This window comes from Pipra filicauda, unplaced genomic scaffold (genome assembly GCF_003945595.2).
Source record: "Pipra filicauda isolate LSUMZ 115617 unplaced genomic scaffold, ASM394559v2 scaffold32_size4067784_pilon, whole genome shotgun sequence".
In the NCBI taxonomy this organism is placed as follows: domain Eukaryota; kingdom Metazoa; phylum Chordata; class Aves; order Passeriformes; family Pipridae; genus Pipra; species Pipra filicauda.
In genome coordinates, this window is record NW_024104454.1 from 822,413 (window position 1) to 846,871 (window position 24,459).

At 39.6% G+C, this 24,459-nt stretch overlaps 1 protein-coding gene across 2 annotated transcripts in view; it reads right to left on the minus strand.

Moving 5' to 3' along the window:
* Positions 1-1,881: 1,881 nt before the first annotated feature.
* PAMR1 (peptidase domain containing associated with muscle regeneration 1) overlaps positions 1,882-24,459 on the minus strand; it is a 51,013-nt gene continuing 28,435 nt past the window's right edge. The window contains exons 6-11 of one of the 2 annotated variants that reach the window (XM_027732660.2): positions 12,649-12,819; positions 9,768-9,980; positions 8,123-8,189; positions 5,814-6,046; positions 4,224-4,519; positions 1,882-2,933 (exon numbers count right to left, since the gene is read on the minus strand). In XM_027732660.2, coding sequence (XP_027588461.2) covers positions 2,397-2,933; positions 4,224-4,519; positions 5,814-6,046; positions 8,123-8,189; positions 9,768-9,980; positions 12,649-12,819 — 1,517 coding nt within the window. In that variant the 3' untranslated portion in view covers positions 1,882-2,396. The remainder of the gene's footprint in view (positions 2,934-4,223; positions 4,520-5,813; positions 6,047-8,122; positions 8,190-9,767; positions 9,981-12,648; positions 12,820-24,459) is intronic. The other variant, XM_027732661.2, reaches the window with a different exon arrangement.

Consider the following 24,459-nt stretch of genomic DNA (forward strand, 5'->3'; position numbering starts at 1 on the left):
ATTCCTACAAGTTTCTCTTCAAGAATGTACTTTTGTGTGATATACAGCCAGTGAACAGCTATATTGTTGCTGCCCAAGCCCAGAAACTTTCAGCTATTCATTGCCAGACCTGTGAGTGATTTGAAGCCAAATGGGGATGGGATTCAACATTGAGGAGGAGTTAGAGGACTGGTAAATACTAGTCATGGCTGATCTTTAGTAAAACGAGAAGAGCGAGGGCTAAAGCTGTAATTAAAACAGACTTCTACAGATCTGTGTGGACTGGACAAATCCTAAAGGGAAAGAAAAACATTTAGGACCTCTTCTCTCTCAGTCATAGCAGTGGAAAATGATAATGCTATGGAGAGCAATGCAGTCATAGTGTCATAACTGAGAAAAGAACTAGCTCACAGATCTTTATAATTTCTGTTTATCATTAGATAATTAAATTATTATTTAGAGTGTAGAGACTATCATTTAATGTAATCATGGGAGAGCTTTCTCATTTCATTCTTTGTCAATAGTGTTAGAAGAAACACATGTTGACTTTCTGCAAGTTTGTGCTTCTCCAAAACTGACACCTAATTTGCTCTAACCCATGCTGTCAGTGGGGGAGTACCACACATTCACTGGCACATGTTCCTCCCAGCAGAGGAATGACATGCGTCATATTTTTCACGTGTAATTCAGAATTTTTGTTGCTGTCGTTGCCATGCAATTTGTCAGCCAAGCATAATCTCCTGGCAAGAGGAGACAGACAAACAAGATAAAGAGAAGCAATATGCTTTGGTTGTAGCTTTTAAAGTATATGATTCAAGCAAAATTACCTGATTCTGTTGTCAGCAAAAACAAGAAAAGTGCAAAAGCATAAGACATTAAGTATTTTTGCTCAGTAAAGTAAAAAATAAATTACATGGAATGATGTCCAATACTAATTGTCCTATTAGCAGCAATTTTCAGATTCAAAAGTGAGTGGAAACTACTGAATGCTAAGAAACTCTTAACAAGATTTTATAGCATCAGAGAATCAAAGCTGAAATCAGACTTTCTAGCTTACAATTGCCATAGCCATGCAATAGGCTAGGCAGAACACAACTTCAGGACTGGAGTTCTTCTTGGCAAGAGTACTAAATCCTTTCATCAGATTCCCAGCCTTCACATCCAGCTATTGCTGTGAACTAGTTTGGGCACTGTAATTATTTGAAGGTTCTTCAAATTCCAGGTTGTCATATGGTCATATATAACTTATCAAGGAGTCATTATTGATGGGAGACAATCATTACTGTCTCTTCTCCCCAGCTTTTTTAGGGTTAATCCCTAGTCTTTAGCCATGACTGAATAGAGAATAGCAAATGATTTGGTGAAAGAGCAGTGACTAAGCACCATGAGGACACTCAAGTGTCTCCCCTGGACAACGTGCCCAATGGGAGAATCTTACCCTTTGGTGTCAAACAATTCAGCCTCAGTTCAAGAAAAACATCTGCTAAGTGTAAGACCTGGACATTACTCTTCACCCTGAAGAGCTACAGAGGAGTAGTTTTGCCACAAAGGTGTGGGAACTGATGGAAACTAGAAGTTTCCTGAGGCTTTTATAGTTCTTTGAAATCCACTTGGAAAAAAAGTATTTAGAATACATTTCATGTTTTCATCTATTTAGAATACAAGGTAGAAGAGAACTCCCCTTTACATTTCATTGTAGTGGCTCATGTACAATAGCAGCGCTGGATCTATTAAGAAAAAAAGAATCTTGTTATTTATATTGTCATTGAATTTTTTGCTAATTGTGCCTTTTAGAGTCCTGAAGTGTCCCAAGTGAGAGTCACGCGCAAACAGAAGGGGAAGTAGAGAGTTCCTAGAGTGTGACACAGACAAAGCAACAATGAATCTAAACAATGTCAGACATGAGTATGTAGGTTAAAAAAACAAACCATGGTTTATTTAAATGTGTAACGTACTTGGGAGGGAAAAAGATTACATTGTAATGGCAATACAGACAGCACATACTGTAACAAGCTCATCCATCTTAATGAATTCAGGCTACTCTTTCTAGACTCTTAATTTCCACTCAGTCACATAGATCTTTGGGAGAGGCTCACCATCAATTTCTCTAGGGGACTCCACACTACAGATTAATTTCAGACAGAGTTTACTGTCCTGTTTCTGTATGTCAGACTCAGGAGCATTGTCCTCCCACCAGGGGAGAAAGACCAAATATAGCAAAACTTCTCATGCACTAAGACCTTCTGTCCTGGGTTAAGTAAAAGTAGCCTGATGAAGTATCTGATCCTAGGACAACTTACCAGGCTGTCTACCTTAACCTTATCCCAAATGTGTCTCATCACTGGGATGAGAAGCCTAAAACAGCAGAGACTGAGAGAGATATTATATTATAAAATGCCATTTCCAGACACAGATTTTTATTTCATGTTCCTCTCAATCCAGTCTTTGAAGGGAAGAGCTTTGGTGTAGCCACTGTAGAGTCCTAGGCTGCAAGTTTTATCATAACCCCAGCTCACTAATCCCATCAGGTGCCACCTTAGCTCAGAAGATGCTTTTCCTGGCAAAGTTATGGCTGCAATCCCACCAGTCTCAGCAGGGCAGATATTAGAAAAGGCTGTGTGGTCTTGTTTGGCACAGAACATACTATCAGTGATGCTGACTTGTATGCCATTATCCTCATACTGTTGCTCACACAACAGTGAATCCACCATCTGAACAGCTCCCATGCGGATTGTGTCATTCTTGTATCCAGGATCTTTAATGTCAGCCAATACCTTCCAACCAGTAACCATTATCTTTAAATCCTCTGTGGATGTCGTCAAGTCATGAGTAGATGACAAGCAAATGGGTTGAACACGACTGCTGATTCTGGCTTTGTCCAAGAGTTTTATGATAGCTATATCAGAATCAAGTAATATAGGGTCGTAATTGGGATGCACTATGATGGCAGAAATCTGGGGAAGAAACAGAATCGGAAGAATTGTAGAGTTAACAGGAATGGCAAGTCAGCAGCACTCTTTCCATACTATTAAAATACATGTTAGTTTATTTTGCATACTTCTCCTCTATCCCTGCTTCTCCTCTGCCCTCACCTATGCTGTTCTTTCACCATGGTGTTCACTCAAATGAGAAACATGCAGAGACCGAGCATCTTCTGACTTGTTTTTTTTTTCCTTTGGCTTGGATTTCAGGACAGTTTTTATTGCATGAGACACTTCTTAATCAAAAGCAGTCAAGGACATTTTCAGCAAAATGGGGAGTTAACACGCAGTTCAAGTTTTCCCACTGTTTACTAAAAAGGTTTTACCTGCCATGTCACCTTCAGCCTGTAGATTTTGAATGGAGGAGGGGCTTTGAATTAAAATGCTACCTTACTGAAATTCAACTATCTTCCCACCAAAAAAGGATATAGTAATATGTTACATAATACTGGGGCCAAACCTTTACTGCTCATTTCCTTAATGAAATGCTACAAGAACAGGGAGGGTTCCTATAAGGAAATACTGTAAAAAAAAAAAAAAATATATTCTTACAGGAAAAGTATGAAAAAGCTGGGATTAGAGAAAGAAACTGAAGCTAAAAAGGGGGGCAGGGGAGAAAGAATCAAGTTAATTATGATTTCTTGGATAACATCCATTAATTAACTCATATACACATACACACACACAAAAGAGACACACATTCCCAAAGTTGCTGTGTTTCTCCTCCTTTTAAGTTCAGCCTTTCTAGTTCTCAATCAAAAAAGTAAACCACTACATTAGCCCAAGGTGCTATTTTTGGAGCTGAAGTCAGACATAAACTTCTTTTGAATTTAGAGCTATACAGCCTTGGGGCTGAGGAGTGAAATGTGCTCATGGCATCAAACCAGGATCTAGAGCACAAGTGTTTCCCTCATAAATTATGCTAATCAATTTTGACAGTAGCTGGCATCTCCTCTCCTTTTTTTTTGTGGCAATATCACTCAAGACATTATGGCTCACAGAACCTGAGCTATTTTCCCTCATGTTCTCTGTTAGAGGGTGAATGTATGAATTGGACAACACTGAGGAATTTAATGAACTACAGCATGTGCCCTTCTCGTGTCATGGCTGTTCAGTCAATTGCCTCTCTAGATATGGATTTTGAAGAACAGCATGTAAAAGAGTTATATTGCTCAAAGTGTAAACTTTTTCTCCCCATACAAGACAGGTGGGATCAGTATCTATCTGTGCTCATCATTTTCCACTCCCATCAGACTTACTCACCCGCAGGTTCTGGATGGTCTTTTCATCCCTGTCATCATCTCTGTAGAATTTCCCCAGAACCACCTTGAGCTCTGCTGTCTTGAGCACGATGGTCTTGCCCAGGTCGGTGACACAGTGAGCTGCCACCACCACTGTGCGCTCATTCACCAGGGCCCCGCTGCAGATGAGGATCCAGGCCCCTTTCCGCAGACTGTTCTCCTTCACCCCGTTGGCCGTGCGATAGATTGCTGCTTGCCAGGGCCACCTGGTAGAGGTCATTATCTTCTGAAGTGTGATGTTTTCTGCCTTTCCACAGACTGAGGAAACATGAAACCAAAGTTAAGTAACACCTTTTCCTCACCAAAGAATCTGAATGTTACTCTTGATTCCTTCTTAGGATGTGCCAAAAGAAACTAAACTGCAATGACTAGCATGAGGGACAGTTGTCTAATTAACTTCTATATCTGACCTGCAAAATTATAGGAGTATTTTATATAGCTTTAAAAAAAAATAAATCAAATTTTCCATTATTCTCTGAATTCCTGAGTAAAGTAGGAATATGGATTTAGCACTTGAGGAGGTGAATTTTCACAACAACCTTATCGAGCTGCATTATAATGAGGTGACTGCATAAAGAAATGTAAAGAACATCCCTGATTCATGTTTATCGTAAAACACCACAAAGCCAGCATTGCACTAAACCTCACCCTAGGCAGTCACAAAGTACTTGTGAGGCCTCTCCTGACACTAATCTTTGCACATGCCTATGAGAACAGACTTGTCTTGCAACAAGAATGTTGAAGCAAATGCATCTAAATCATCAGTCATCCTGGGGAAAAGAAAAAGCTCTGCCTTGTTCTAGAAGCATGTCACCCAGGGTCAGACCTGGAGTAAAATCCCCTATATTAGAAAATGTTTATTTCCAGTGAAAGAGTTACATCATATGGTTGCATTTTTCAGTCTCCCTTAGGACACTTTTTTCCCTGGGATGTAGTGTGGGCATGTCCATAGTGAAAAACATTGAATGCAATACTTTTCAAAATACATGATATGATCTCAAAGTAAAACTACAAACAAGAACAATAAAAATTTGTTTGTTGTTAAGATCTACTTTTCGCAGTACTGGGTTTTACCAAATCTTGTGATGTTCCTACCCTAACTTACTTTGTTCACTAGCTCTGGATAAGATTTTATCTGGACTTAGAGTTTGCAATATGAACCCTTCCTTAGCAGAGTTTGTTAAAGGAAGAGCCTCTTTAAAATTGCCAACTCTCCACTTTATTGCTTAAAGTTTGATGGTGGTGTCAGCTGTGTGCCAAAGTATACAGGAAAGTGTTTTCAAATCAGGAGAAAAACTCAGTAAACCTTTTCCTCAATGAAAGGGTAGAAATTAATGGTAAATTACAGTGCTGAAAGATCACTTTACCATCAACTGCACAAGTTCTACTGGTGGATGAAATGACACATATATCCTTCAAGCTTTATCGCTTCTTTCTCCCAGCTGGAAGCATAGGCAGCCTACACTTCTGGGACTTCCTAAATATCTAAGATGAATACACATTATGTTCCCTCATCCACCCAAGAGATTTTTTTTTTCCCTTGGAGACTCACTTGGAATACACACAGGGGCTCTCCCACTCCATTTTCCTGTCTTCAGACAAGTCCTCCTGCTGCTACCCAGGCGGCGGTAGAATGGAGAAACGCATTCATACTGGAGCTGAGTGTGCAGGTGCTGGTACCCTGGGGGCAGTTCTCCAAATGGCAGTGCTGGCTTCTTGGTTGGGTAGATTTGAAGCTTTTGCTTGCTGAATGCAGAAGAGTAAAGTTGGTGCAAAGGTGTTTCTCTGTTTCAAGGCACAAAGAACACAATAATTATAATATTATAAAAGCAATCCTTACCGTAACTTTATCACCAGTTGTGTTAAGTATCATTTAAAAAGCATATGAAGTTTGATTGTGAAAGAATAAGGCAAAAATATCATTCCAGCAGAGTTTAGCAATGCTCCCATTTACATATATATATATACACATACATAAATACACATATGTTTATACATTTTCCCGTTGTGTCTCTTTTTTTTTTTTCATTTTACAGTTTCTGAATTGCAACCAGTTGTCTCTGAATGTGGAACAGTTTTTGCCATTCACAAAAGGACTGAGATACCATTTTTAAATAAAGAAATTACACCTGAAGTAATTGCTGTAATTAATTCTCACTAGGGAGGAGTTAGGCACATCTTTTCTCTAGTGAACTTTTTAATAGGCAGTGTTAGGAATTGACTCAGATTAAATCATGTTGCTAAAGTTGCTTGGTTTAGCAATTAATGGAGATAATTGCCTCACCACAGAGATTTCATAATTTCATAATCACTAAGCTTCCATTTAGAAATTGTACTGATTAGCTGAAACATGGCATAATAATTAAAAATAAATATATGCACCAGCCTAGATATGATCCATAAGCTTGACTACAGTCATACTTAAATTTTTATCCCTTAGAATGTGTCCCTCGCTCCAATGCTTAAAAGCCCATATCCAAAAAAATCTATTTATATCTGAAAAATTCAGCAGGAAATTAGTTTCCCTTGAGATATCTGGTACTGCCTGCATCCAGAAAAGACATAATTTTTCTTTTTCTCATGACGATTCCATTTTTATCACAGAGAGACACAGACACCTCCATCATACCCAATCTGTGAGACAATACTTAACAGGAAAGTAAAATTACTAAGAACAAGAGCAACGGCAAGTTTCTTGTATTTTGGAAGGAGGATGAGAGCTGCTGTGGTCATGCTTAGACTGCCAGGGTCCCATTCCAAACTCACATGTGACTTGCAATATTGCACAATCCAGACTTTGCCTCACTATTGACCTATGAAATGGAGATTCTACTTCAAGGGATTAAAAACAGTCCAAAAACATCTCATGGCATCTTGTGGATGTGGGGGCATGTACGTGCCCTCACAAAGCTGGTGTTAATATCTGAAACATTTAGCATAAAAAGACCTGTATTCAAGTGAATTGAGAAATTTAAGCAAGAAAAATCTCCTAATGGCTACTAAAGCCTCATGTTGGCCTCTCAGGGACATCTCTACAGTCAGACATCACAGACCTAGAGAGTGGGAGAGTGCTTGGGAAGGGCATGCTTGCCTTGTTCCTAAAACCTTCTCTAGATATCTGCTACTGGCTGTTGCCAGAGACAGGATATGGCTTGATCTGGACCTTTATTCTGACCCGATATGACTGTTCTTAAGACCAAAGATGAGGACAGCTCTTGCACTGCATCTAAAATTAAATGAGTCATGTACTGCAAAAATAACCCTGAAATGAGAAATTACTACTTGGACAAAAATGAACCTGAACATAACTAATTCAAATTGGGTTTATTTCAGGAAATCATCAGAAGAGTAAGCCCAGGAAGGTTCTGATCTTTCATTTCTTCCTCCCTTCCTACTCTACTTCCTCCTCTCCCTCATGCCCACACTCAACCCAATCTCATAGTGCTTTGGATGGCGAAACTTACTGGGAGCAGATTACACTGCAGATTACATTACATTATTCCCTTCTCTCCTTTTGCCTTTTTTCACTAAGACGGCACATGTTCATATTTTAACACACATCATTAGCCCAAGGAACTGTTCTCACACTGTTCTCATAGTCTGTCACAAGCTTGAAAGCAGAATTCCGGCATCACCCTGTAGTTTGCACATCTCTATCTGTGCATTTCTTCCTGGCTGCCTCCAGCAGCTTCAACCTGTGCTTAATCAGACCTCCCCTCCCAGCAGCTCTCATTGCTTGGTTATCAGTGCATTTGTAGGAATCGCTGCTCAGGCAGGCTAAATACACAGAGTGAAAAGGAGAGGAAGGAAAAAGAAATCACATTTTTTCTTTAAACTGTAGTTGAGATATTGCATTCTCACCTTGACTGAACCTGCATTGGAAGCACTTTCTGTCTCACCAGGTCAGAGATCTTTGGCTCTCTGCAGGCTAGAAAAAATATAATGTTGCACAGTACTTTTTCACATTCACAGCTCAAGTGCTATGGTTCATACACATTTCCAACCTTTCCTCTCACTAGCTATAGTGGACTGGATTAAGAAAAGAGGCAGTTAAGTTACGTGCATTAAAATAAAGAGAGACCCTAAACCCTAAAGCCTTGGAAGAATACTTCTCCACAGTTTGCAAGATCTGTCCCATTTACAACAGCGGAAGCTATGGAACACCTTCTGCACTGGCACTTTCAGACATGGAGGAGGATTTTTCCATCAGTGTCTGAATGCCAGATTTACACCACTACAGCTGATGGGTTTGTATCTGAGCAAACTTTAGAAATAATGGAATTATATACAAAAATACTTAATTTCTATCTGTGTAGCCCCCCATAGCTAATCCCAGTGACTCGGCATACAGAGAAAGGTGGTAGGATGTTACGGACTTCTAACAGTCTGTGTACTCATGGAAGGAACTGGAGACTGATTCAGGGGAACACCTCAGAGTTACCTGAACAGGCATAAAATAACAGAAGGGAGATCCAGGATTTCTAGTTTTGTATTTGTTTACTTTTAGAATAGGATAAAATATTCAGGTTTATCAGTTCAAATAACTCTGCCAGGGTCTCCCTCCTGCTGCACAGAGTGAAAGAAAAGAAATCTTGCAGGATGGATTTTATCTGTATGCCTGAACACTTGTATTCTGTGTGATTTAACAATATTTAGTTCTTTGTGATTACTATATACATTAACCGTTATGTCACTATCACTGTAAACATCAATAAAGATGCCTTTTACAGATGATTATACTCTTCAGGGGGAGAACATTTTCATCTAAAATTTCTAATAAAGAAAATTCCCCAGGAGACAGATGCATTTCCTTATATTAACATTACTTCAATTTTCAAAAAATCCATTAAAATATGTGTCAAACTATTGCTTTGATAAAATGAATTTGGCAGTTCTACAGCCCAAATTCATTGATTCATTCATTCATGGATTTATAAACAGTTATAATAGTTCCAGGTCAATAGCATAATTCCCTTTCTAGCAAAGGATTTAAAGGTGTGATTCAGTGTTTTAATGAATACAGATAGTTTAAGCATGTCCTCAAGTGGTTTTCTGAACCAAATCTTCAAGGCAATCTACAGCCTTGACCTTTTACACTCATGACTGGTCCCATTGTCTTAAAAGGATTGTGAGAGGAGAGTTGTTCCCTATGTCAGCAACTGATTGTTGTCAACTGTCTCATGAGACAATCATTTCATTCTATTTCAATTCCCTGCTGATTTTCTTTGATTTTGATCTTATGCAAATTTGATCCTAGAATAGGGGTAATAAGGGTTTTAGGGAACATTCCCTGTTTAAAGATGGAATCTTCTGGAATCATTGGCATCTTCTCTGTCTGAGTATAGCAGCCAGTAGGGCTCACAAACTACCTATCTCAGTATCAGGTATCAGTCAGACAGCTTATTCTTAGAAAAATGATTGTTTGGTGAGTGCAAATTATATTAAACAAAATCCAGTAAAACCATAGCAGCTGGTGTGAGTTGTGGTAAAAAAGTTTGTAAACTACCTTTTATGCAGATTGGTTGCTTCCCTGACCATTCTCCATCGTCTTGGCAGGTCCTCTGTTCATTCCCACTAAGAACATATGAGTTGTTACAAAAGAAAGCAATGACTGTGCCAATTTTTGCATAGCGTCCATTCAAAAGCCCAGTGTCTTCTACTACTCTTCTGTAGCCATTGAGTGGGCCACCGGGATCTGAGCAGTTTTTTTCATCTAGAACTAATGATAGGGGAAAAAGATAGTAACCATTTTATCACGTTCACTGTTATTTTCACCCATCAAATTGCTTGGCATTTCATTCTCATGTTACTATACAATCTACAGTTTATTAAAGATGCCTTTTCAAGACCATTCTGGGATCCCTGTCTTTGAAAATATCAAATATTAAAGAAGAAATTATAATACAGAGATGTCTGTTTATAATACATACTTTAGTCTTCACGAAAGGATAAGATTCTTAAATTGTTAAAAATTCTCAGATTGTTAAAACCATAAGAAGTAGCTGACAATACTGAAAAAGAACCTTGACTTTACATGGTGCTAATATCCCACTAACATTAACAAGGCAACTTCAATAACATAAAAGGCTATACTTAAACTATTTGCAGGAAATAGGCCCTTGTCATTCATTTCCCTCTTCTGTGCATTCAATATTTCACTGGACTTGGATAATAAAACTAGACTACTTCATTTTACTTTTATGTTTGCATGCATGCAAATGTGTGCATTTTGTTTTCTTAGCACTGAGAGATCTCAATAATCCAGGGAAATATGGGAATTGAAAGAGAATATATATATGTATTTATTGATACTAAAAAGTAAATATGGAAAGCCTACTCATGCTATGTTCTGCCCATAAAACCTCTTTTACTTCCTCCTTCCCAGTATTTTCCCCTTCTTTTTAATTCTTGTTGTGTTTGGGTTTGGGTTTTTCCTCTCAATAAACTTAATTTTTTGGCCTAAATCTGGATTGACTATTTGATGCTAGTAGATGTTTTTCCCCTGTATTTTTAACTCTGCTCTTTCTATTTAGCATGTGACAAGGTACTATTTTTTTCCCTTTGGATTTCATCTCAGTTTTCTTGTCAGGACGACAGTAACGTGCAGTTCTGTTTAATTCGTCTGCCTGATGTCTCCTTGCATGATAACCAGCAAACATCCAGTTTAGACACCTGGTGTTGGTGCTGCTCTGCTGACAGAGGGCCGAAGACTGAGACAGATCAACTGACCCGAAAGGACCTTTTCATATCATTGCTTCAGACCTGACTGCCTGCTGAGCCTCACTTCACAAAAGCACCAACATATAACAAAGCACTTAGACATTTATTTAAATCACTTTGAAATCAACACAATTACAGTGCAAAGGTATGGCCTTGTCCTGTCCCCATATCTTCATGCCACCAGACAAAGCCCAACTCTGCAAAGCATCTAAACACACAGGTAACCCTAACAATGCAAGTCTAATGAAGAGCATATGCTTTTAACATTGAGTAAAATCAAGTTAAGCATACATTTCTGTGTTTTATGGGTTTTAGTACATGCTCAAAGCTATATATGTACCTAAATACTTTTCCACAAGTCCTATTCAGTAAACAGTGAGGACATTTGAACTTCCTCTCAACCAGGAGAAAGGGAAAAGCAGAGCCCTGTCTCCTTTTAATTTGGCTCCCTTTTCCTTCTTTGTACCTCACAGGCTCTCTCACTTGTGAACAGCAAGTGAATGGTAACTTGATAGCAGCTAAAGACTACAGGGAATCCACCACAGTATAATGCTTTATTTGCAAGTTGCTTTCTCCACTGATGGCTAGCCTAGAGGCATCATCTGATGAGTGGAGTACAGGTTTCCAAATGTAGGAGTACAGGTTTCCAAATGTACCAAAAGCTTGACCAAACAGGTCAGTTAAGACCTTCTCTTATTTCAGTAATTTGAAGAGTAATTGTCTTCTTCCCTAAGCTCAGGTTCATGACCTTTTTGATGGATTAAAAACAAAGAGAAAACATCTGGGAAGGAGAAACCCAAATTACATCGCCTAGCACTTCAGTAACAGCCAAGTCTAGAGACAGATCTTTCTATAGATCTTTAGCCAGGAACATTATGCAGCAGGGACTTAGCATGATCCTGACATTACATTCACTGCAACTGGAGACATTCTCTCTAGATGGAAGAATGCTTAGTGCTTGCTCTTTCAGATGAACTTGTATACAGATCTTTTCCAACACTCTCCCCCAAATTTACATTGTTTGACATAACACACTTCTAAAAGCATTTTTTCAATTGATACAAATTATTTTGGAATATGGAAATGAAATTGTGCCATACAAATCAACTAAAGAAAAATTAAAAGTCTCTTTGGATGAGAAGAAGGGGCTTGGAATTTCATAGGTATATCAATGTGAATGGTAGTCATGCCATCTTGCACAGTCAGAATGAATGGAAGTTTCTTTTTTATCCATTTTTCTCTAGGATGGGAATTCTGTTGAAATAAGGGTCTAACCTTCACAGAGTATGCACCAGATTTCTGCAGAGAAGGTGTCAGGGATACACAATAATGGAAATAACTATTCATTGGTACACAATGTCCCTCACTTGGCTTTGGTCCTAGACATTTTCAATCTGTGTATAAAAAGGATATGTGCCTAAAGTCGTTGAGGATATTAGTTTTCAGTCAATTGATGTTTCAGTCAGACCTTTATGTAAGAAAGTCTTGCAGGCTTGGGTTCCAGCAGAGTAAAATAAAAATTCCTACTGCTTCTTAAAGACAGGAAGACAAAAGAACATGTTAAGTCACAGATCTACCAAATTTCAAGTGAGATTTGAATAGTCTAGTTTCATGGGCATACATCGGCCAAAGTATTTCATAAGAATTAAAACTTAAAATGACCTTACCACATTCAGGATGATGTGATGACCAAATCCCATCAAGCTGACAGTAGGCAACACGGCTGCCTTTTAAGCTGTAACCCGCGTTGCACTTGAAGTAAACCTGGGCCCCGTATTTAAAGTCATCTCCTTCCACAATACCATGAGCGGGAGCACCTGGAGTCCTACACATCACCACTGACAGTTCAGATATTTCAAAAAAATCCACTTTATTACAAAAACAGGACTGTGTTAGGATGATTCTATATTTAGAACATTGAAAAAACAACTAAAATGGACACAGGAGTAAAAATTAAAAGCCTGGTATATGTTGATCTTTAGAAAGTTGTTTAGGTGTCAGTTCTACATACACTTATATATATGTCACTTTTCAAAGCCTATATAGATCCATTAGTTTCAATGGGATTGCTCAGAAGTGTGACGTGATCATGTGCATGTGTTTGAATCATTAGGGATCATTTTTTCAAAACATTAGTACTTGAAACACTTTCTATCTTAAAAGTGGTTTTGAATGAACTACTATGCCTGGTCAAGAAAAAATGTAGATCCTTAAAAACCTTATACTAAAATTCTTTCAAATTCTTTACATTTTTATAGAGATTTGCAGATAACATTGCTGAAATATTAAAGCATCATTATTTGTATAGACCAAACATTAGCATAATTACATTAAAAAGGAACCTTGATATTTACTAAACTGGAATATTTACCCTTTCCACAGGGTTCGCTCTATTGGGGAAGTACGGATGATGGTCTATATATAACTACTGCAAGTAGTAAATATTAGATTAGGCATCATAAGCAAGATTTCTCTGACAGCATCAAACCAACCATACTAAATCAGAACAAAAGTCCACCCAGCACAGAAACCCGTCCACTTGTGGTAAAGAGTAGATTTGAAGGAAGGAATATAAAAATAGAACAAGCATATAGGATACTTTCCTGGCATATTCTGTCAGCATTCAGAAGTCTGAGGCTCAAGGTCTAAAAGAACTAAAATGGTATTTTTGGTATAACATACCCTGGTGATATTTTTTTAACATTTATTTGTCTTAGTGTTTTCTAAACTCAGCTACATACTTGGTGGCCACAATATCTTGTAGTAATGAGTTCTACAGACTAAGGGCTGCGTGAAAAATGCACTGCCTTCTTTAGTTTTGTTTCTAGCCTGACACCTGATTATTTTATTTGATGCTGTAATTTCTTTGTTATAGAGAGAGAGAATGTCCATGCCCTATTAACTTTCTCCAAGTCACTTTTAAAGACCAATTTCCTGTATGTAGAAATTACATATGTGTATTTCTGTAGGTAGAATTCACAGCAATGTAGGAAACACATGATTTATTATACACACAGTTATCCATCTCTTTGTCTCTCTTTGCCTGGGTCATTCATTGTGAAAAACTGCATGAGAAAGGATTCAGTGCAACACTTAGATATGCATATAGGTTTTTTACCTAGGACCTGTAATACTCCACTGAAGATACATAGATGAATGCTAAAGAGATCAATCCCTACTTTACGCTTTTAGAATTTGATTTTTTCTGTTTTGCCTCATAGCTAATTGCTTGCTAACCTGAAGCCAAATTTCAATCCTTACACTTTCAGAGAAAAAACTTTTCTAAGGCCTCTGCCCTGTAATCCTTACACAGAGCACACACAAATACATCTGTTTATATGGATTGTGGACCATTCAAATATTCACATAAGGAAGACATCAAATAATGAATTGGAAGAATCATTTGTGCACTAGTGAGCACAAGTCTTGGCAAGAAAAACTGTCTAATGTTTAAGCATTAGAGATGGGCCTGGACTCAGTGCTCCTAATGAAAACACATCCCGTTAGGAGAGCTCAGCGTTTCGTCTTGGCTCCAAGTGTTTGGCATCAGTATCATTGTCAGCAAAAGAATAATGATAAAAATTCAACAGAATTTATTTCTAGCCCTTGACATTTCTCATGCACAATACAGGCACATATACATGCATATATAGGTGGATATGTGTATACACAAGCACATAGATAAATGAAAGGGAAACAATGGGAACATAGATTTTCTAGGTGTTTTAAATTCTCAGAACACTTATCTTTGCAGTCATGATCTTTGTGTTCCCAGTCACTCCCTCCATATCTTTCTCTGTGCAGCAATCCATTTTCCTGCATTTATGTTTCTCTCTTTCAATGTAAAGTCACACTGAGCTTGTCAAATGAGAAAATTAGATGAAACATCTGTTTCATCACTCAGAGTTCTATTTTTTATCATAAATACAGGTTTTCTGTTTTGCATGTGGTCCAGTTCAACTCTGCAGAACAACTTTTGTGTTCTAGGTCCATCCTGGAAAATTTTCACAAAGCCACACTTACTTACTTATAAGTATCTGTTCTTGTTCAGTCTCCTAACTCATTAAGCTATTTCATTTCTAGTCCTTTTGATTTGTTCTGTTGTCACACTTTCTTTAGATTCTCTGTGCACATGTGAGCCAGCTGGAACAGCTCTGGTTTAATTTATTATGTAAATTCAGTGTTTCCTACACAGGTTAATTTAGTACTGAACTATGGCCTAGAACAGAGGATATGGAGGCAGAAGGTCAGGAGATCTAATCATAGCTAAAAAACTGTGGTCATAGCTGGGTTGCTTCATCTGCTGTATCTGACAAATGAGAGCACCCCTTTCATCATAGGGATGTCACAAGCATTAGCTCATAGCCACTTATGTTACAGAGCCACTGCAGGGTTCCTCTGATGGCAAAACAGTTTAGTATTATTAATAGATGTGTCTCTTTTGTTACCCGTGCCTTTAGCTACTGCTTGTCCATTCTCTTGTAACATAGGGTCTTCCCTCATCTTCTGTCCTTTTCTTTAAAATTTGCCACTAGAGGCACAGCCACTCCATTTATTTTGTTAAGTTCAGATAATCTTGTTAAGTTCCTTTGTTCTCTCTACCAGTTAAATGTGTTTTTGAATCTTGGGGTGTTCTCTGCATTTCAGTACCACAGCTGAGCTCTCTGTTTTCAGTGATATTATCTAGCCTGAAAGATTCATACAGTTACTCTAGTACTTGCTTCTACTGCTTTGGTTTGAGCTCTATAGGTTTTTTTCCCTCTTCAGTTTGACTTGCCTTTTATCCCTTTCATGTAGTACGCTTCAGGCATCTCTTCTGCACCTTTTCCCTTTACAGACAATGGAGTTTTGAACAGTTATTATGAAGGGAATCCTAGCCTGTGTGCTTCATCCAAGTTCATCTTATCTTTTTGTGGATAGCTTCCCATCAAGACTGATTTTGACTGGTTCTTATATCTTTCAGAATGTGCAGTGTATTCCACTGAATTTTAGGACAGCCTCCTTTGTTTGAGATATTTTATTGAAGTCTTTCAACATTCTCTTCTGGTGTAAGACTACATCCAATTCTCCAACAGACATTTCTCAGAAGTCAAAAAAAAAGGAAAGAACATTTTGTAAATGTCATTCATACCTATCTTTGCCCTTACCCTTTGGATACATATTAGCCATAAAATCTAACCACCTGAGCTGACCCACTTCTCTTCGGTTTCTAAGCTTTCTAAGGTATTCTATTGATTTCAGATTCCCTTACCTAGGCAGGATGGGTCTGATCCTGCCATCTACTGAGTACTTCTGAGTATCACTCCAGAGAGGGCAGGATTCCCCTCATAGCCCTCACTCACCCACAGCCATCCCCATCCCACCTTGTATCCATCTCGAGCTATACCTGTGCCTGGTCTAGCCTGACTGCTACAGCACAGACAGGGCTGGAAGCTGCTTGGACAGCACTTCCTTGGGAAGCAGGTGGTGGGCTCTCCAGCAGCACTCCATGAGCTTGAACCATTCCTAGGCCACTAGTTAGACTGCCCTGCTCCACATGTAAAACAAAGAAACAAACAGTCAAAAAACATTCCTACTGCCCTGTGACTCTGCCTTCCTACCTTTGAGGCAATTTAGACGTGTCGTTTATCTTCTGTTTTGCTACAGCACTACTTGTTCATAGCAAAATGAGAGAAGGAGTAGGAAAATCTGTCTTGATAACCCATGGGAGGACTTTTCTCAATGACACAGCAGTGGTTAAAGAAAGAACTGGCATCCAGAGATCTTATCCTACCTAAAGGTCTTATCAACATTTCCCTAGTGTTAGTGCAATGCCCTCTGAATAGCAGTCACTGCCTAACTTTTCCATGTGCTTTGCAAAGCAGACAGAGGAAGAAGCAGAAGACAAGGTAGAGAACTTTAGGCAGAATTATGCATGAAATGTACCATGAATTCAACAATACTTACCCCAAAATGTAAGTTTGAGACAGCCCTACCAAAACTGAACTAAAAGCGTCAGGATTTCAGGTTGCAGGGCTCAATCCCTGAACTTTCCTGTCAGACCAAAGCCACTAGGAACCCAGAAAATGGACCAGGTGTCTACAAAATTCTACTATGACGTGGCAATGGACAGCCAAATATGAAAGACATTCATTCAAGGTCTGCCAAAAATATCTGAGCAACCCAGAGACTCCATGAGGGTCAGGCTGATCCCATTCCTCCTGCCGGGATGTCATCAGACCTATTAAGATTCTGGTGAATTTATATCTAGAAAGCAATAGGAAAATGAGAGAGGTTTCAGGGAAAGGTGAAATTAATGTTAGGGAAGTGTAATCTTGAGAGTGACTAAGAGCTAAGAATGACCACCCTGGTCATGGAAAAGTTAAAAACTGCAATAATCAAAAAGCTAAAAATAGAAAGGATGCATTAAAATGTTTACAGGAAGACAAAGAGGTATATTCAGGCAGAATAAAATGAAACATAGGGTAATTCTTACTCAAGAAAAAGTCTCCTTGACAAATGTTAGAAAAGCATAATAGGATGTAAGTGGAAATTATATGAGTCTCATCATTTGAAAACTGAAACTCCACGTAAAAAAAATAGACTTTGGAGAGAACAGGGTGACACTAGCAAATGCATTATGAATGGAGATAGTTCTGTTTGTTTGTTTTAATTTTTCCATATTTTGCTACATAGCGTTGTTCCTGGGAAGTTCTACTATTAAACTATACAAGCATATAGGTAATCCTTGTCACTTTAGGGTTTGAGGTGAGTTTTGGCTTGATAAAGCTCCATATAGTTCATAAGACAGTAAAGTAGGAAGATATATGATAAGGTGGTTACACATGCCTCTGGCAGAAATGCTCAGTTGTGGCAGCCCAGTTGTCAGATAATAAAAACCAGAGCTGCCTCAAGTGTCTATATCACAAACTCACACATTCCTGATAAAACTTATTCTGCTTCTTGCCTCTTACTTTGGTGTCTTGGGAAAAAGAAAACAATTTCTGTACCATATGAAACATTAAAATGCCTCCACATTTCTCAGATAACTTTCCTCAATATGAGGAAAACTTGACTAGAGGAACAGTAAGTTCCTGAATTTTTAAGTAAAATATTCCATTATTAATAATAACAGTGCAAATACTTCTTCCTTTTAAATTATGTGTAAGAGACATTCCTCAGATCTGAATTATGTGCCATTTAGAAATAGTTTTCAAGCTAATTTTATCACCAGTGAGATAAATTAGATGATCTCTTGAGCTACCCTTTTCTCTCTTCAATGTCCTTCAAATCTTGCCTGATGGAATTATCATTTGCTTTTGTCCCAGGATCCCTTCAATAAATGAACACTATTTTTTTCTGCTGCCTTCCTCTCACCCACTTTGTTAAATAATATATATTCCCCCTCACACATATCATTTATTATCTCTAAATTCTGCACAACCTTTCAATAATATATTGCATGCCTGAATTAAATCTCATTTCTCATTGCCGGTACTAATAAAAGGTTTATATTTCTCTTTTTGTCTCTCCCTGAAATATTAGGTGCAAGAGCTTGTAACTGTATGGAGTTTTGTTCTTAAGTTGCTTACAAAACTTTTTAATATGGCTCCTGCTAAAGAAATTTATCTTGTTGCATATTTTCAATCAGAGTTTGGATTTTAGGCTGACTTGTGCTGATGTATATAGCATATTTTGCCTATGTAATATAGCTCTGTTGAGCATTTTTTATAGAATCATACAATCATAGAATCATAGAATGGTTAGGGTTGGAAGAGACCTTAAAGATCATCTAGTTCCCTGGCATGGACAGGGAACCTTCCACTAGACCAGGTTGCTCAAAGTTCCATCCAGTCTGACCTTGAATACTTCAAGGGATGAGGCAACCACAACCTCTCTGGGCAACTTCTTCCAGTGTCTCACCACCCTCATGGTAATGAATTACTTCCTGATATTTAATCTAAATCCACCTTCCTTCTACTTAAAGCCATTCTCCCTCATCCTATCACTACATGCCCTTGTGAAAAGTCCCTCTGTGGCTCTCTCATAGCCCCCCTTTAGGTACTGGAGGTCTGCTATAAGGTCTCCCCAGAGCCTTCTCTTCTCTGAGCTGAACAACCCCAGCTCTCTCAGCCTGTCTCCAGAGGAGAGATGCCCCATCCCTCTGATTCTCTTCGGGGCCATCCTCTGGACTCTTTCCAAGAGGTCCACTTCCTTCCTCTGCAGAAAAAGAGTTATGGACTTGCTTTGGAACCCCTGGTGCCACCATCCTAGCCAAACCATCTAATGGCTGTCAGAGAAAGCCCGATAGACACTGAAACTGAAGAAATTTAAATAACTATCCCGAGAGACAGGACATTTTGTCCGGAGGAAGCCAAAATGGCATTCTGTTTCAAGTGAATGCTACCATGACCCTGCATGCTGCTAAAAGTCACAGCAGTTGCCAAGCCAGAAAAACACCTGCACAGGGATCCTGAGCATCAGGATTTTGGATGTGAACTTCGGGGTTTCTTGGCTTTACAGCAGTGGCCAACATGTTCTCTGGAGCCAGAGGACCTGGAAGCCCTAGAAACATGGCTCCAAGATGCTGTTGCTAGAGAGAGCACAATAGGCAGAGTATGTGGAAGTGACTTTTTTTTTTTTTCTCTCTAGGGAAATAAAAATTAAATAAGAATACAGCAGAAAATACAAATTTCTGCTATGAAACTATTCTAACAGAAAACTCCTAGCCAGCTCCACCTATATACATTTCATAGAGCTCACTGATATTGGCAAAGGCTGCCTACAGCCAAGCCTGCTGAAGTCAATAGTGATAAATCCCATCATGTTTGACTTTTGGACTGCAAGTCTGATTTGACCAAATTCTTTTTGTTGGTTTAAGTTTTGTTTAGAAGGCAAGTCTGATGACATGACTACCTGAGTATCATTATATAACAGTAATCTCTGTTTTTTCCAATGTTTTTTATAAAATTAGCATCTGTCTGCATTTTACTGCTGGGGAAGTGATAGCATTGAGATATCAAATGATTTATCTGAAGGTAAACACTGAGTAAGTGCCAGTGCTAACAGTCCTGTCATCTCCTGATATTCTTACTACATTTATATTTAAACTGCCCCAACTTTGTGTGGCATTAAATAGTCTTACCATTTAGGAATCTACACTTTATTCTCAGCAGCAGTGTTTTGTTCAAAGGTGATGAAGCCATATGGGAGCAGATAGTTCAGTATGTCTGAACACAAAGCACATGAGTTAAAGAGGGACCCAGCCACCAGAAGCTTAGCAGCTACTGTTGGGTATTGTGATGCCCTTTTCAAAGTCCCATATGGGACTTTTCTGAATTCAGACTTACAGAATTTGTTGTCTTCACTCATAACAGAGCTTATTTCCTAATCCTAGTCCATGAGCTCTGTCAGTCCATGTAAATCTCTGATACCATTTATCCCTGTGCTGATCCCTTCTCTCCGCAGCATGATTCCACTAGGTGAGGACCCCCAGGTTCTCACAGGGTTTGCTATCAGAAAAGAACCGACATGGGGGAGGACTCAGATGGTTCTCCTGAGACATCCTCCTTCTGCAGCTTGGCATAGCAGCCCAGAGACGGTTAATGCCTAACACATAAACCCACAGAGACTAACTTTAGCCAAAAGCATAAGGACCTTGGCTGTCAAATTATTTTTAGAATAGCTGTATCCTCTAGGAAAGAATGAGGTGAAAGATTCCTGGAGGCCATGGCTCAAAGTGCTCAGAATTGTTTTTCTATTGCTTCTCATAAGCAATGTGCAGGGCTTTCAAACCAGCATACGAGTTTGGCAATGGATTTGATAAAATAGTCCACATTGGGAGGCATCAGGCCATTCTGCCATCCTGAGGCAGTGCAGTGTGGCTCTGCACTCTTCTGTGCTCAGGCCTGACAAACCTGCATTTGTTAGGTCACACACAGACAGGAACCCTGACTCCAGACTTATGCTTTAGGAGTCCCATTGTTCTTGTCTGGCTCCTGTCTGCCTTCAAGGTTCTCCGCATGCTGGAATCATGGGCACATCATAAGTCTGCTCACAGCAACATTGATTGGTGAGGTCCTCTAATGCCTCATCAAGCAATCTGTGTAAATTGTGGAGGAAATGTCCTTCTCTCTGTGACACTACTGACACTCTGCTGGAGCCTACAATTGTTTCAGCACAGGCTTTGTTCCTACAAGGAGCTAAATTCACAGTGATGGTAGTTATACCCAGGAAAGAGCCTGGCATCTTCTGATGCTGCTCTCAAAATCAACTCTCAGCTCAAGATCTCCTGAAAAAATGGTATCAAGTACTGCAGGATCCAGCATAAGGAAACTAACACTCTTGCCACCACCTCCTTGAGCCTCCCACAGCTCCTGCACTGGAGAGCACTGATGACTAAGAAGCCACACAGTGACAAGCAGCCCAGCTGTTCTCCTCCAGACTCTGGCAAGAGCTGGATGTGAATGAGAGCCAGAGAGGCTTGATGGCATTAGCTTAGCAATGTGATCATCATTCTTCCCCACAGCAGGAACAGACTGCTGGGAGCTGAACAGCTTTGGAGGACAGGTGGTCTTGGTCAGAATTCTGAAGAAAATGCTTTCTGGGGGTGGTGTGTGTTCACACGGGCCATGTCTGAGGGGGCTGGTGTTGTCTAGAATGCTCGCTTGTCTTCTTTGTTGCCACTCAGAACTTTTACTTTTTGGAGCTGACAGGCTCTGCACTTCAGGTGAAAAAACAATGTGACTGCAGCTTTTACAATTAGAAATTAGAAGAGAGTGAACAAGGAAAGCCAAGAGTGCTAAGGTTTGGATTGAAAATTATTTTGTTTTAAAGCAAGACTCTGTAGCAGAGAACAAATACTTGCAAACACCACAGTAGATCCTGTACAGGAAAGGGCATAGAAACCACTGTCATAAAAAGCGTTCACAGTGATGGCAGCATTTTCTGAACAACTACAGCCACACATCAAAGCAGCACTGCTCTGCTTGGTTATGCCTGTCACCACAGACTCAGCAATGACTGGGTGAGGCTTTAGGCAGAGGTCTCAGAGGTACCTCAAACCTCTGTGTTATCATAGGCACTTAGCCAAGGCTAAGATACTAATGGCCAGCTCCACAAAAACGCTCATGTTGTGGTGACTGCAATAGCTAAAAGAGCAAACATCACTCAGGACCTTGGCCTTCAGTATCAAATACAAGTTCTGAAGGGGTAACAAGGATTATTCCCCAAAAGTGCTTCCCTGCATTGCAGTAATGTCCATTTAGGTTGCTAGCAAAGGAGGACTTTTGATAAACTATCTCTGCCCTCACTCACTTGTGCTTCAAAAGGGAAGATACTGTCTACCTTCCTTCATGCCTCTTGTGATGTCCCAGGACACATTCTCCCAGCTCCATGCCCAGCTCCAGCCACAGCTCATGCAGAATCACTGGGGCAGACTATTCACTACAAAGATCTTTGGCCTTAATTTATCCCCTGTGGAAGAATCCTGGAAGTTCAAATCTCCTCTCTTTGCATTTTGCCAGTCCTCACATTAGTTCTGGAAATGTCAAAGGAAATCATAACAAGAGCAGCTGATCAACCAGCCCAAAGAACCAGAGACAGTAGGTGTCCAGTCCTGCTCTCTGGGCCTTTTTGCTTTTGCAGTGGTTCCACTGGCTAGAAATAATTACACAGAAGTATGACGTAATCCCTACTGAAATCCAGATCTTTTCATTCCCTTCCAGCCAATTGGAATTCACCCCTGATGTTTTCCAGCTCCCTGCCTCTGTGAATGAGACCGTATCCATGTGAAAATATGCTTGGATCACTCACTGTGATTTATTCATCCGGAGGCAATTTGGAGGTTGTTGCTTACAATTAGCCACTTGATCTTTATCAGCATTGTTCTTGGCCCTTAGAAAGCTGTGTCTCTGGATACAACCTTTCCGGTACTTGGATGGCCTATTTAATTATACAACTGGACCTGTTTGTGCTGGGATGCTGTATCCTAACGATCCACAACATTCACTTTCTCTATCAGTAGCAAGAACTAATATTTATCGTAAGTTCCCTAATGTGTCCCTTGGAAAACATCACAGTATCGTGCTGCAGAGGAGAGCACTGTCTGCTCAGGGGGAAGATTCTAGGGCAAGAGATAAGTGAATATGCTCATTATTATATCAAATTACAAATGAGAGAGTAAATAAGCCTGAGGTGTTTCATTGTGGACATGTCAGCTCTCCAGATAAACAGGGACAAGCCCATACAACGCTGGATGAGAAAGACACTCCACAGAAATGCATAATGCTTTGAAACAATGTTTGTTAATGTGTATTAACTGTAACAGGAAAATAATATTTAATGATATAGCTTCACCCTAGCATGGCTGACAGAATAGTTCATTCAGCCTTTTGTGGGGATCCAAGCTGAATTTCATATAGAAAGGAAGATCAGGCATTACCCATTTTAGAAAAAGAGATGGAAATTACCAAGTGTTGGGATGAGAGTATAGGGAAAAGAAAATGAAGGGAACTAAAATGCAGGAGAGTACTAAGGAAGTAGCAGGGTAATTTGGTTGGCTGTGAAATGCAGTTCCTGAGCTCATGAAGAAACCAAGGAGGAGAGTGGGAGCCATAAGATATGAACAAGCGGAATTCTGCCTGGTCGTTTGTGTCATCATCCCTACCGCCTGGGGCCATTCTGCCTTGGCAGGGTTTTGTATCACCTGCAAACAGCGTGCAAGACAATGAAATCCATTCCCGTGAGCACAACAAAGGGAAGTGTGTAAGGTAGCTTGCCTCAGAGATGTTTGAGTGTAAAATCCTCAAGGAGGAACAAAGCCTTTTAATGAACTTGGAGGTGAGGAGGGGGGGGAGAAGAACGAAACTGTCAGCATTTAAGCATGCTGATTATTTCAGCAAACTGTCAAAGCAGTTGAAAGATGAACTGCATGACCGTGTGCAGACTATGCTTACACCGCAGAAGCTACCAACAGTATATCAGTAGTCTGCAGAGAGGACTGAGCAGAAGGATGGGAGGGGGAAGAAAAAAATAAAAATTGTATTTTTGGTGGGTTCCTGTAGCTGAAGCTTACAATGATGTGTTTTCAGGCCATAGACCTTGGAGAGAGGCCAAGTAGGAATTATTATGACCTATTTTTTACTTTTCTTAGGGTTGTGCTTTGTTTTGGGAGGGTTAGCAGTTGCATCTAACCCTTCACCATATTATGGAATGGTAGGTTTGCTGTTGGCATCTGTTGCAGGGGGTGGGTGGTTGTTGAGTTTGGGGGTCTCCTTTGTGTCATTGGTGTTGTTTATGGTTAATTCGGGTGAAATGACAGTGGTTTTGTTTATTTTTTGTCTTTAGTGGCAGACTCTTTTCCAGAGGCTTGGTGGGATTGGTTGTTATGGTGTGGGTCTTTTAGAACTTGGAGGTAGTTTTTGGGGGGAGTTACTGAATGTTGAAAGTTTGGGATGGCTACTGTTGATAGTGGGGGTATGTTTTCTGTTTGACTGGAT